Source organism: Zonotrichia leucophrys, chromosome 5 (assembly GCF_028769735.1).
Source record: "Zonotrichia leucophrys gambelii isolate GWCS_2022_RI chromosome 5, RI_Zleu_2.0, whole genome shotgun sequence".
NCBI classification, from domain to species: Eukaryota; Metazoa; Chordata; class Aves; order Passeriformes; family Passerellidae; genus Zonotrichia; species Zonotrichia leucophrys.
The window spans coordinates 40,660,701-40,673,470 of record NC_088175.1 but is presented as its reverse complement, the minus strand read 5'-3'; the positions used below and the strand labels follow the sequence as shown (position 1 = coordinate 40,673,470).

General features: G+C 37.0%; 1 protein-coding gene across 1 annotated transcript in view; it reads right to left on the bottom strand.

Annotated features, from left to right (window-relative positions):
* Positions 1 to 795: 795 nt before the first annotated feature.
* Positions 796 to 12,770, bottom strand: part of MUC2 (mucin 2, oligomeric mucus/gel-forming) — a 61,058-nt gene continuing 49,083 nt past the window's right edge. Inside the window, exons 49-65 of the mRNA XM_064714904.1 lie at positions 11,665 to 11,839; positions 10,867 to 11,114; positions 9,567 to 9,750; positions 9,240 to 9,444; positions 8,414 to 8,598; positions 7,713 to 7,779; positions 7,291 to 7,391; positions 7,100 to 7,131; positions 6,748 to 6,922; positions 6,022 to 6,126; positions 5,383 to 5,423; positions 4,604 to 4,726; positions 4,064 to 4,162; positions 3,280 to 3,408; positions 2,563 to 2,602; positions 2,151 to 2,280; positions 796 to 1,051 (exon numbers count right to left, since the gene is read on the bottom strand). Of these exons, the coding sequence (XP_064570974.1) occupies positions 796 to 1,051; positions 2,151 to 2,280; positions 2,563 to 2,602; positions 3,280 to 3,408; positions 4,064 to 4,162; positions 4,604 to 4,726; positions 5,383 to 5,423; positions 6,022 to 6,126; positions 6,748 to 6,922; positions 7,100 to 7,131; positions 7,291 to 7,391; positions 7,713 to 7,779; positions 8,414 to 8,598; positions 9,240 to 9,444; positions 9,567 to 9,750; positions 10,867 to 11,114; positions 11,665 to 11,839 (2,295 nt within the window). The remainder of the gene's footprint in view (positions 1,052 to 2,150; positions 2,281 to 2,562; positions 2,603 to 3,279; positions 3,409 to 4,063; positions 4,163 to 4,603; positions 4,727 to 5,382; positions 5,424 to 6,021; positions 6,127 to 6,747; positions 6,923 to 7,099; positions 7,132 to 7,290; positions 7,392 to 7,712; positions 7,780 to 8,413; positions 8,599 to 9,239; positions 9,445 to 9,566; positions 9,751 to 10,866; positions 11,115 to 11,664; positions 11,840 to 12,770) is intronic.

Genomic DNA, 12,770 nt, shown 5'->3' with positions numbered 1-12,770 from the left:
ACAATAAGATAAACAGGCACTCCTTTAGATTTGTCCTTTTTTGAGAGACAAATAAATGTCAAAAATGGCTATTGCTTTCCATTTTCTGCAGAGGAAGCCTAGGATTACTTAGCTTAATGATGGGCATCTGTTTTGCAAATGTTGGAATTTAGAGAGCTCTTACTATGGTAGTAACTGTACATCCTGAAAGCACTGTGAGTAATCTTCATATAGCTGAAGAACTACTTTTTTAGTGAAAATACATAATTGCAGTTCTAACATACAGAGCCCTGCTAAAGTAAGTTCTGGTGATGAACTAAAGTTTCTCTAAGTCATCTGAGTAATTTCATGACCATCATTCCTCTTTGCCTTTGTTTTGGCAGACAGCATAATCTTCTCTCCCACCTTATAGACTGGATCTTCTGAACAGCCCAATCTGATCAGCTTTTAAGGAGACATGAGTAGATACCCCAAAAATTTTGGAAACCACTTGACTTCCTATAACTTGAAAAACAACTTTTCTTCTCTCTTCAAACTAAAATTCATCAAGACTGTATAAAAATGAGTACAAAAGCCATGCTTTTTGAGATGTGCTTTTAATCATTCAGAGGATTTGGAAAGGACTCAAGAGGTTATGCACTTGTAAGAATACAAATTTGTGTTCTTATTTTGTGCACAAATAAATAGGGCACAGTTAATTAATTAGAGAACAAACAGGATGCAGTTACTGGGAAAAGTAAAGTTCAAAAGTAGTAAGAGAAGCTAAGAATGGTTCACAGTCCTTTCAGTCAATAATGCCAGAGGGGTTTTTTGCCTTCATTTTGATGTTAAGCTGATGGCTCTCTTGATCCTGTTCAGGGCGGTGGTCTTGTCATTTACTTCATTGTTCTGCAGCTCATTGGACTCTGGCCTCTGGCATTCAGTGTCTTGACAGCTGCAGCTCTCCACGTAGATGTACTTGTGTGACACTGCGTGCCCACCAGGGCATTTCAGAACCACGTACTTCTCAGTGGTGCTTGTTTCTCTGCAGCAGGAGCAGCTGTGGTCCATGGAATTGGCCTCAGCAGAGTATCTGTCAACATGCAAAATGGCAATGTTACTCAGTGCCAGAAGCCAATGTACAGGAGAGGGTGGAATCAGGTACAGAACTCCTGTGAGAAGAGCCACAGCTGTGGCTAATGGAAGTGCTAAGCTCATCTGACAGAGCAGTGATTGTAAAATGCCTAACCCAACCAGGGCAATGTTAACACAAAGGGGAAGCAGCAGCTCTTTCTGTTCCCATCTCACTGCAAAGTATTTTTTGCAATCTTGTATCCATCAGCTTCCTAAGCACCATTCCTAACCTGAAGAATCTGTCAATATCAGGCTATAAGCTGTGACAAAATCGATCTTTTTCTTGCATTTGGTAGAAGAAACACAACAAGACCCTAAGATGATCAGGAATTTCAAAATACTAATAAACTCCCTGGCTTCTCAGAGTTCCATGTGATACTGAAGATTAGTTTTCATCCATGTAAGGTACACTGTGGCAAGCTCAGTGATAGGCAGTAAGTGACAGTTTCTTTGGAGAGCTAGAGCTGGTTTTGCAGTGTTTTAGTAGCTCATTACCAGATGTCCTACTAACCACTTCCTTATAATCAATTTTTAATATATCCTCTCATTTCAGAGAAAAATGTACTCAAGTTACTCTACTAACACCACAACTCAAACAATCTCTCATTTCTTCACTGCATAAAAATTGTGCATATTTGAATCTTCCTTTGAAAGATGTATGTGTATTTCATTTTAGCTGTTAACTATTGAGTAGCAGCTTTTCCACTTCCATTTGCAAGTCTGGCTGCTCTCTGGGCTCATTCTCATTACAGGAAATAATCCATGTTCTTTTGTGACAATTTCTAGCCTAGGTGGTCTGACACAAAGCCAGCTCTTAATGGATGAATAGCCCTTATCATAGCTGTCTGAATCCCAAGCCAATTTAATACACTTTTCTGCTTTGTATGACAACAAATCAGCTCGTCAGTCACAGATTCCATGATTTTATGTCCATGATTCATGAAGCAGATAGTTCCAGGTCTTCTACCATTGTGTAGTCTACTATTTATTGTTCCTTTTATATAAACAAGCTCAGTGCCACCAGGACTTAAATCTCATTGTCTGGTGAGTTTACTTACAGCGAGAAGGTTCCACATGTTCCTTCACATTCAGTCATGTCAACTCTGTCCACGGAGCGGCAGCCATTGTAGACAATAAAGTCCTTTCTGTGGCGCACAGAGCACGGTGTGCTGCTGTCCAGAGGGGCACCTACAGGGAAAGAGCAGAAAATACTTTCAGTGAAATAACTCCAGAAGTCCCTCGCACCTCAGCATTCCCTGGGCTTCACTAGTGCACTCAAAGAATTGCCTTAAGTGCTCTTTCTGCCTTTTAAGTTCAAACTTCTCCAGAGAGATCAGACAGTGAAGTCTTGGAATGACAAATATAAACGTAGAAGTATCTATTTAAATACAAATTTATCTGGAAAATGGGCTGATTTAAGAAGACAATTCATTCTCTGTATTGTTGATTCAGACACACTGGCATACTTACATGTTCTGCAACAACCATTAGGTAAGAATGAAATAGTTCCCTAAAATAAAAAAGAAACAAAAAAAAATTACATTATACTATTTTTCTATATTAAAAAGGCATTAAGACCAAAACCTGAGGAGAGCAATACATCAGTGGCTGTAAATAACCAGTGAAAACTGGTTATTGTACTGTAACATTGATCTAAATAACCAAAGATAACAGCCTCTTCCCGACTTCACAAAGGACTGTGAAAATACAAACAATTCTTTGAAGGAAGTCTACAGTTAACATCATGAAATTTTTGCTCAGAAGCAATTCCAACAAATGGTTTCTCAGAGTCCTCTGTATTTGAATGGGAACTATGCACAGTGTTACTGCCAATCTACTTACTGACTGAACAGCTTGTGTTTTAGCATTCAAGGAAACCTGGATTTTGTCGAGACGGAACCCCAAACAAAGCAGTCAGCTAAGATTCAGTATCTTGGTGCTGACCAGTATTTTGGCCACTGAGAGACAGCTACCAATTATAAACCTTGAATTCTCACCCAGGCATCTTATTTTGTATACTCTCTAGGGCTGTGCATGGGTGCATCTAGAACTTCTGCCCTAAGGACTGAGAAATTATGATGAAAGGCCATCGGAGCTAAATTTTACTTTTGTTGTTAGTTAGATGGCTGAAATAAAATTAAGTAATCTATGTATGGAGTAGAGGGTAAATTTTCCATTTTTACTTACAGGTTTGCAGCTGTCTTCATTGAATGCTGGACAGGTAATCTCAGATGTGGAAGCAATAAGCTGGTCATGGACATCTACACAGCTATAAATGGTGCAGTTGTTGTGAGGATCATTTTTAAAGTCTCCAGGCTGCAAGAGAAATGCAAAATGTAATAAGGATAGCTGAAGGGAGCTGAGACAGAAATTTTACTGCCCTCTGATAATAACTTTCATCTTGTTTCCCAGTCAATTATTTTTAGGTTAACAGCCATTTGGGATACAGATCATGACATGTATTGCAATACGCCCTACATTGAGAGAATTTCAGTTTTATATGGTATTTTCCTTGAGAAAGAAAGAAAAATGTCTCTAAAGTACATGGAGTACTTTACCAAAATCATCCATGCCAATGGATTTTGCCTTCAAAAAACTAGACTATTTTATATTAATTAAGAAAGACCCTAAACCTTCCTCCTACTACAGCAATAGAATTGTTGCATATGCAGGCTTTAATAGTGTTTTTCAGCATACTGAAATCAAATAACACAGAAAAGCTGAAGTTTCCAGACACTGGAAGAAAACCCCTTCCAATGGTATTGGATTTCTCATTCCAGGAAGGGCCTTACAGATAATTTTATTTGATGAAACCTACCTTCAGGTGAAAAAATTGTAGCTAGGTTTTGAGATTTTGATCTTTCAGGTGCAAGCTTATACTAAAGCCTTGTCTCTGGCAATGGGGAGTTCCCTTTTTGGAACTGGGAACTTTACAGATTTGGTGGAGAACTAAGACATAGAGCATACTTACACTCAAGATGAGTTCAGAATTGTCTGATGTCTTTATAATACACTTGGTCTGCACACATTTTCCACAGCATTCGCCTTTCACTGGTTTAAGTTCATATCCCTAGAAATTAAAAGTAATTAAAAACAATAGCACTATAATTTTTGAAAAATAAATGAAAACATATGAATTCATAAATTGATTACGCTTTGAAGTGCACTCAAGATTTGTGCCTTTTTGTGTTCCAAATCAACAGGAGACAAGTGATAGCAGCAGGTTATAAATGGAATAAATTAAAGCACTAGAATAAATATGCATAGTAATTAAATATTACTCCACAATGTGGTCTACAGAAATTTCCCAGCTAATTCTGCCAGTGTGAGCTGAATGCTGACAGTTACACAGTTAATCTCAGGCAGTAGATTGCTCAAAGAACAGTTGATATCCATGCTGGAGTTGGTCTCTAGGTTTCAGCTCCCTGTCCTTTGCTTAATACCACTCGCTGGTCAAACTGGAGTTCAAAGATACTTTGGAGTCTTGTTTTTCTTTAAGTTTGCCACTTACTGGTTGACAGTATGTGTTGCAGGGGACACGTTCACAGGAGATTATATTCAGTTGAGTGCTGACGTTAACATCATTTGTGCAGACACAATTCTGGCACTTGTCAACAAAGACTGAGGAGTTGGGCTACACATTTAAAGGAAAAAAATCACATATTAATGAGTTATTACATGTTTAAACAGATATTTATTAATTTTTTAAAAATCTGCAAATGAAGCAATGGAAAAGGAAAAGAATCAGATAAAGACAACTGGATAGCTATTTGGCTAGTCATTTAAGAAGACAACATTTAAAATACTGAATATAATTGAATGTGTCTTTATTGAAGTCCTGTATATCAATGACAAACTCTGATATTAAAAGAAAAGGTACAATTACTAGACCCAAGAGAATTAGAAATCTAAATTTGGTTAGAATAATACTTATTTATATGGTTTTTAGTTTTTGAAAACAGAGTCTTAAAACTGCAATAGTGTGCTGACAGTAAATGTGGACTGACTTTTTTAAATGCTAGCACACTTAACCCAAATTCCTCTATGATACTGACGTACATGCAGCTCTTCAATTTCTTTCCTTTTGAAAAGTTTCCAGGAACTTTTCAAAAAAAGTTTCCAGGAAACTTTTCAAAAAAGGTTTAGCTTTGTGAAATTGATAAACTCCTGGCATAAATTTGAAAATGTATAAAATATCTATTGTACTGGATAAACCTTTTCATAGCACTTCTGATCAAATATACTAACGGTCTTTTAAGCATTTTTGAAGACTGTTGAAACAGAACTTACCAAGAACTCAGCATTCTCATGTACGCAAACCCCCTTGGGAACTGTTAATAAGCAAGGAGTTAGAAGTTTAGATAGGAAAAATGAATAAAAAATGTCTTCAACTCACTCTAATCCAACTAATTTCTTCCACAATGAATCACAATTCATATGGTTATTCCCCAGTTCTGGTAGCAGATGCAACATGTATAAACTATAAAAACTAATACTGCATGTGAAAGAAGGGAAAAAGATTTGTCCCAAAATATGCAGTACAGTTTGTAGCCAAGAATGTCCACTTAAAAGATACAAGTGCTTCCTTGTTTCAGTTAGCAAGAACTGCAAATCTGTCTTTTACTGGGGATGCTTCTAGGGACTTTGCTAGATTAAGCTGAGACCATCATCCCAGTTAATTCTGTAGCTGTTCTTCCATTTATTTATAAGCAGGAAATTGAACTTGAGTCACCTGAGCTGTATCTGTTTTCCTAGTTTCATAACTATAGCACTAATAACCAATTTTAATAGTAGTGAATTTGTAGAATCTGACTGTGTTTAACAACTCTTTCAAAAGGCTATTGCACAGTCTTATTAAGTGTAATGCTAAATTATGTAATAAACAGAACTATAAGGCTGATCTTTGTAATATATTTCCAAGGGACTTACCACATTGGTATACAGGACAGCACTGACCACTGGGAATATAAGAATGAACTTCAAATCCCAGTGAGCACTTGGGGGCTTTAGCTGTGCACAAGCTTGTATTGCATTCTGAGGAAAAGAAAAATAAAAATCATAAGCTAGAAAATACATTAATTCACAGCTACTAGAAATAAGCACCTATCAAAGCACTCACGATGAATTTTCTATTGCTAGGAAACAGTCCAGATCATCTTCAAAAAAATCCAAATTGCAAATAGAGAACACATTTTTCCTCATAAATCCAGGCACTGGATATGGGGTACTGTATTAGTTTATGAATTTTTTTCTACTGTGCAATTATGCTGTGTTAATAAAGTATCACCATTCTATGCAAAGAAGTAGGGAACAACTCCTACTCTCTCCATGATCTTAGGCAACTGCTGGAAAATGAAAATCCACAGAGAATTTCATAATCTCTCTGCATTTTGCTTAAATAAAATGTGGCCCTGAACACAATAACTATAGCTTTAGTTATGTTGAGTCCCATAACTGTAAATTCAGTTATACTGATTCATTGCAATATTAAAATGTATTTTCCCTAGCACTGGGCAAGTTGATTTTTAAAAGCATGTGAAAAGATACTATTTTGTGACTCCCTGCAGTAGATCTCTGGTACTAAGGTAGTTCAGTCTCTTTTCCTTTCTATTTCCAAGAGGTAGAGAAAGACTAGAAACAAGAGTATAAACTCACTGCAAGTGAAAAGAGGGCAGCAGGAGTCTTTAGGATTGACTTCAGTGACTTCATAGAAGCCTTCTCCTTCACAAGTGACCTTCTTTTGATCACATACATGAGGCTCACATACAATGCCATGTTCACCTTCCAGGCAAATACAGTCCTTACAGTCCACTGTAAACTTTTCTCCAAACTGCCATTGAAAAACAATAAAATGAGTGATTGCATAGTAACCAATTAAAAGGAACAAAAGTAAAACCAGGACTACAAAGTAAAGAGATGACAAAACAAGATTGTACCAGTGAAAACCACTCTCCTCTCCTCCCCACCCAAACTTCTACTTGAAATCCAAAAGCATATAGCATCATACCTCTCTTGATACCATATCCACTCCAACACAGCCTGGAAAATACCAAAATAAATTTCCATTACCAGTCATATAAGAGGAGGCATCTCTACTATACATTGTATGAGCACTGCACACAGTCAAATCTTTGTTGTATACATGGAGGGAAACAAAGAGGGAACAATCATGCATCCAAGTGAAGCAGTAAAACTCACCACAGGTTTTCACGCAGACATCCACACCAGAGTCATACAGCATGGTTCCATTAGGGCAGAAACAGCCTTCCACTTGTTTAGTTGATGTCTCATTCTGTCCTCTATAAGACAAAATGTTCAGAGAAAGGCCATTAATGTCATAGGCACATACAGGAGGATTATGCAAAATAACCTTTCACTGAAAATACAGTGGCAAATGATCTGCCCATTTGTGACTGGGGTTTGCAGTGTCAGTTTGATATAGCCAAACAACAGAAACAGAAACAGTTCAGGCACTCAGATTTAGGGTCAACAGAATAGTGCTAATAAATTTGACTGTCAGTTTAAGAAATGAGAGGAGGTTGATTTTGCTCATTCACCTGTGCATTAGATACAATTGAATAGTTGTACAAGCTATAACTAACTGTGAAGGAATTTTTTACCTTGATTTGCAGGTCGTCTCTTTAATAGGACCACATGCTCTATATTCTTTACCTGGAGGACATTCATGAGCTGGAATGGAAGAACAAAAAGGAGGAACAGCTCAGTAACAATATTGTATAAAAGCCCCATGACCTTATGCCAACAACTTAAGCACTGTTTACTCATTTTCCTACTTATCTATAACAATCTTGAAAAGTAAAGAGGAAATATCCCAGATAGACTTATGTCTCTAAATGGAATAATTTTGTGCAATTTAGCCATAGATATAATACTGTACTTTAAGGTGATAAAGCCAGGGGTCTCCATCTTGACTATAATTTTTTGCATAGTTTTAGTCTCTTTTGCACAACTTCTCAAAAGGGAGTGTCATCCTTCCCTTTGTGCTCTTACTACAGATCAAAACTAATGTACATGTCACCAAATAGAGAGTAATCTGCTGATGCCTGCAAAGCATAGAGCTGCCGGCGTACAAAAAAAGTATGTACTGATACAGATGTTTCTGGCACAGTCAATGCATGTATATTTTTGCAGGCCAATTTATCATTCCCTTTGTTAAAAATGTTACTGCAAAATTACTTAAGGTGAGCAGGTGCTGTGATTTATTGGTGTTTTCATTACTCTGAAAGCAGTATGACATTATGTGGAACTGTTTCAGCAGTAATCTTCCTCAATAATTCAAGATGAATTTTTATGTCCAGATACTTACAGCATACACCATTGGTGTGTTTTCTCCAGTCAATGCACGCCCCTTGATCAGCACAGGTGGCAGCATAGATCTGCAGACTTGAGCATTCCAGGTCTAGGTTGGGAAGTACACAGCTATCAAAAACGCAGGCTGCATAGTACTTCTCAGGCTGGACAAATGCATGGCATGGCTTGAACACACTACAAACAGAAATATTTATCGTTATTCATATCTATTTTAATGTGCTTAACATTTCAATGTGCTTAACATGCTATCATGTGGCAACAGTGGACGCAGGAGATTAGGGAGATGTGGATGTGGACTATTGATGAGAGATTTGTGCTAAGAGCACTTATCCAGATAGTAACCTTCCAACATACCTTAAAATATTTTTCCCTCCCTTATAAAACACTTTGACACCAACATTTTGAGTCCAGGAATTGTATATTATTGGGTGCAACGATGTGCTATCTCTTTAAAGCAATTTTAATTATTTTTCTTATTAATTTCTGACATGGTGTTCTAAAAATTAAGATTTCTATTTTCAGTTGGACTCTGTTTTCTGCTAAGTAAACATAGGAAAAGGTAAGAACATGGGACAGGGTAGGGCAGAGAGTGTAAAAGAATATGGGAACATCAACAAAGGTTAATATGGCAGCCAGAGGGTTGAAAGAAACTGTCAGCAAAAAATAATAGCCAGAAAAAGTGAAAGGAGTAGAAGCAAATCATAAAGATACAAGAAATGGAGAAACAGCTAGAGACACTTTCCACTGGTAAGCTAATCCTAAAATTTCCATTTAAATCAAAGACCAAAGGCTTGTAAAACTGAAAAGATTGTTACCTTCCCAAAATAAGCTCGCAGATGGACGATTCTTTGCAAGGCTGTGTTGGTGTTGTGCTAGGTGAACCTGTAGGAACTAGGCCTGGAGAGCACTGTGGTTTGGAAGGATCAACAACTTGCCAATGATCTGCCATGGTTTCACAGTTTTCTACAATGTTTCCATTTGGCAGCATGCAGTCATCTGCCGTGTTGTTATTGCAAGTACCTAAAGGTGGTATGTGGAGAAAGAATTCACTCACAGATTTGCTAGGAAACACCATTCATCTTTGCATCAGGGCTGTCACTGTGGTTTTCTGAGAGTGCAAAATTTGGAAGAGTGAGCCTTACCACACTGTCCCTGGGTATTGTTGCCAAACAGGCTGTAGGGCATTCTGATAGAAAAGGACAAGCCATTGTAGGTCACATTCATTTTCAGCTCAGGAATTTCCACAACACTATTTATGCCTGACTCATAGATGCTCACACCAAACTTCTTGTAAGGCAAAGCCACGAGCTGGTTGTTTACAGTCACCTAATAAATAAAGGAAAACAGAAAAGAGGCATAAATTTGGTTTGACTTTTCAAAACAATTGACTTTTCCTTTGTTTTGCAGAGAGAATGTAAAGGTAAATAATATCCTTTTAATTTGTAACAAATGTTCCTGTGTTTCCTTTGTTACTGGAAAGTCAAACTTTTCTTCTCTGAGCCACAAAAAGTCCATTAACCTCTGACAAATGAGATTATTCAATGTTTAAACCAGATAAATCCTAACACTCAACAGACTTACTAGAGTGACTATGGCATCAAGAACTCCTCATGAAAGTGGAATATAAAATTCTCCTAAATTCATATGGTATAAAGTTTTAGGTTTCTGGGCATAAAGGGAATGTGCTTATAGGAAAATTAAATAACAGAAATAAGACTAAACTGTATTATTTATTTTAATACAGTAGCCATGATATACCTGTGAAACTAATACTACTATTTCACTCAGCAGAGATTTTTTTGCTTTAGAGAAAAAAGATGTCTAAATGTTGTAAATTTTCAACAATATGTTGCAACCTAACTTGTAATATTCTCACACAGTAATGTACAGAAATAAACCAAATAAACATTAAAAAGCTAAGAGCCCCAAACACTTCTCACTAATTTTGAAGCCCAAAAACCTTGGCATCACATTTATCAGTGGAATAAAAATATGTGTCCTACTCTGAAAAACTAAAAAGGCGACACGAGTCAAAGTTACTAATGGTACTTTTAAAAAATGCTTCAGGCCAGCACTTTATTGTTATGTCTACCTTACATTATTTCCTCCCATTCCACGTTGTTTTCCTTTGTTACATTATTGTTAATTATAAATTAACTTATTTTATATCCTTAACTCTTAGCGATACACACTTGTGTATTTAGGAGAGATCTGCAAAGATTTGAAATTAAAAAGACAGGAAGTTGTAGAATTTTTTCTCCCCAGATTCAGAATAAAAAAATGCTTTGAAGTCCTCTGAAGCAGTCTAATTTTATAATCTAAACTGTTACTGTTACTAACTGTTACTGAATCTAAAACACACATTATTTTTTTCCCAAACCTTATGAATATAATGATCCTGTTGATGCAGTATTAATATTTGAATCGAGAAATCAATAGTACCTCTACTTGTAGAGTATTTGGTTGTGCTGTTGTTAGCCTCACTTCCTGAGTCTCATGTCTCACAATGAGCGTTCGAGGACAGGACACTACATCCCGTGCATCACAATGGTAGTTATCAATGTAGACACCAAAGTTGTCAACTTTCTTATTGATCTCTTCCACAAGGACATATGTACAATTCCCTTGATAGCTGTAGTACAGTCCATCAAAAGTCATGTAGTGTGGATCTCCCCAGCCAGTGCAGTAGCCTAAAAAAAACATAGTTAAGTCAGGCTCTTTTGGCAATGTACAAAATCGTATCAGACTACAAGCAAAATCTGTAGATGTGGGAAACATCTCAGTGAACATTGGGCATTTTAATTTTAATGAAGTGTATATGTCAATGCATGAGCTCATTAGCTAGAAGTCATCAATAAAAACCAGGCACTTTCAATGCACAGTTCATCTGACATTAATGACAGACAACTGAGAATGGGATTAACTGTACCATACATATATCTTTACCAATAGTCTGAACAAGTAACAAATATATGTATGCTTCTAGCCTATAAATATCTGGATCTGGACATTTAAATCCTTCTTTGGAAGACCAATTTACTAACACAACAGTTAGGTAGAAATAATGGCAACTTAAGCCAATCACTCAATTAGCTAAAAAGAATCAACAGAACATTCTAACCAACACTAGAAGACTGAGTCACAACTTGGCACGATACTTGTTCCCTGATAAATATTGTTGCTCTTGACAATAGTATTGTTTCCTCAGGAGATTAAATATTCAACAAAATATATACTTACAATCACACTCCCAATGCCAACAGCATCCATCCTCATCCATGACTGGCACAGGAGACAGTCCATTGGAACACGTGGGTTTCGGGGGTGGATTGCAGATTATTGGAATCACCTGGACAATGTTGTCTTCTATACATATAACCTTAGTGCAGTTACAGAGCATCCACGAGTCACCTTGCTGTGTTTGAAGAGAGGGGGAGCGGGAGAGAGAGATAAACCTTTAGGAAGCAGTGAGACTGACAATAGTTATGCCTGAATATCTTCTGCAGGTTTCTAAAAAAACATATGTTTATTGACAAGTTTTCCCCCATCAAAAATCTGAAAATAGGATTGAAGTGCATCAGTCAGCACTATCTAGGTCTGCAATATGAGCTAGAACAACTGAGAGCTGCTAAATGGAAAGCATTATGCACAAAAATCAAGCCAGTAAACCAAAATGAGAATCACTTTTTCTAGTTTCAGCTGTCTAAAAGTGAGATGTCTCACCTAATCTCCTAAGGAGTCTTCACCCTACACCCTCTCTAAAGAACAGTAAAAGACACTGATCAATATGAATGGCCAATATATGATCAATTCCCTTCCATGAATGCCTAGAGCAGATTAACAGCTAAAACTCCAATGAACACACACTGTTCAGGGAAAAATGTCCAAGGTAATTATGTCCATGCATTGTGATTGAGTTTTCTTCTATCTTCTACCAGTTTTGCAGACATGTATAATTTCCTGCAGATCTAGTGAGCAAGTTGGTAGGCATCTAAACTATGATGAGGCTTTAGATATGTACAAGACACAAACTTGTCTGTGTCAAAGGTGGAGGGTTCAAAAAAAAAACCCAAAACAAAACAAAAAAAACCCTCTGAGTCAAATTTCACAATCACTGAATGCAGTGATCTGTTTCACAGTCCTCCCCTGAAGCCAGTCTGTGAACAAGTATGACTCATTCCAAATTCAGCCCTGTGGATTTTTTTTGGGCTGCAATGTAAACACAAAAACAACTTTTACCCACTCTGGACTTATTCAAAAGCAGAAATAGAGAAGATAGCTTAGGAGCACTAAGCTCTTGGTTTCTTCTTCATCAGAACCATCCTACAACAAAGACAAACACTGAA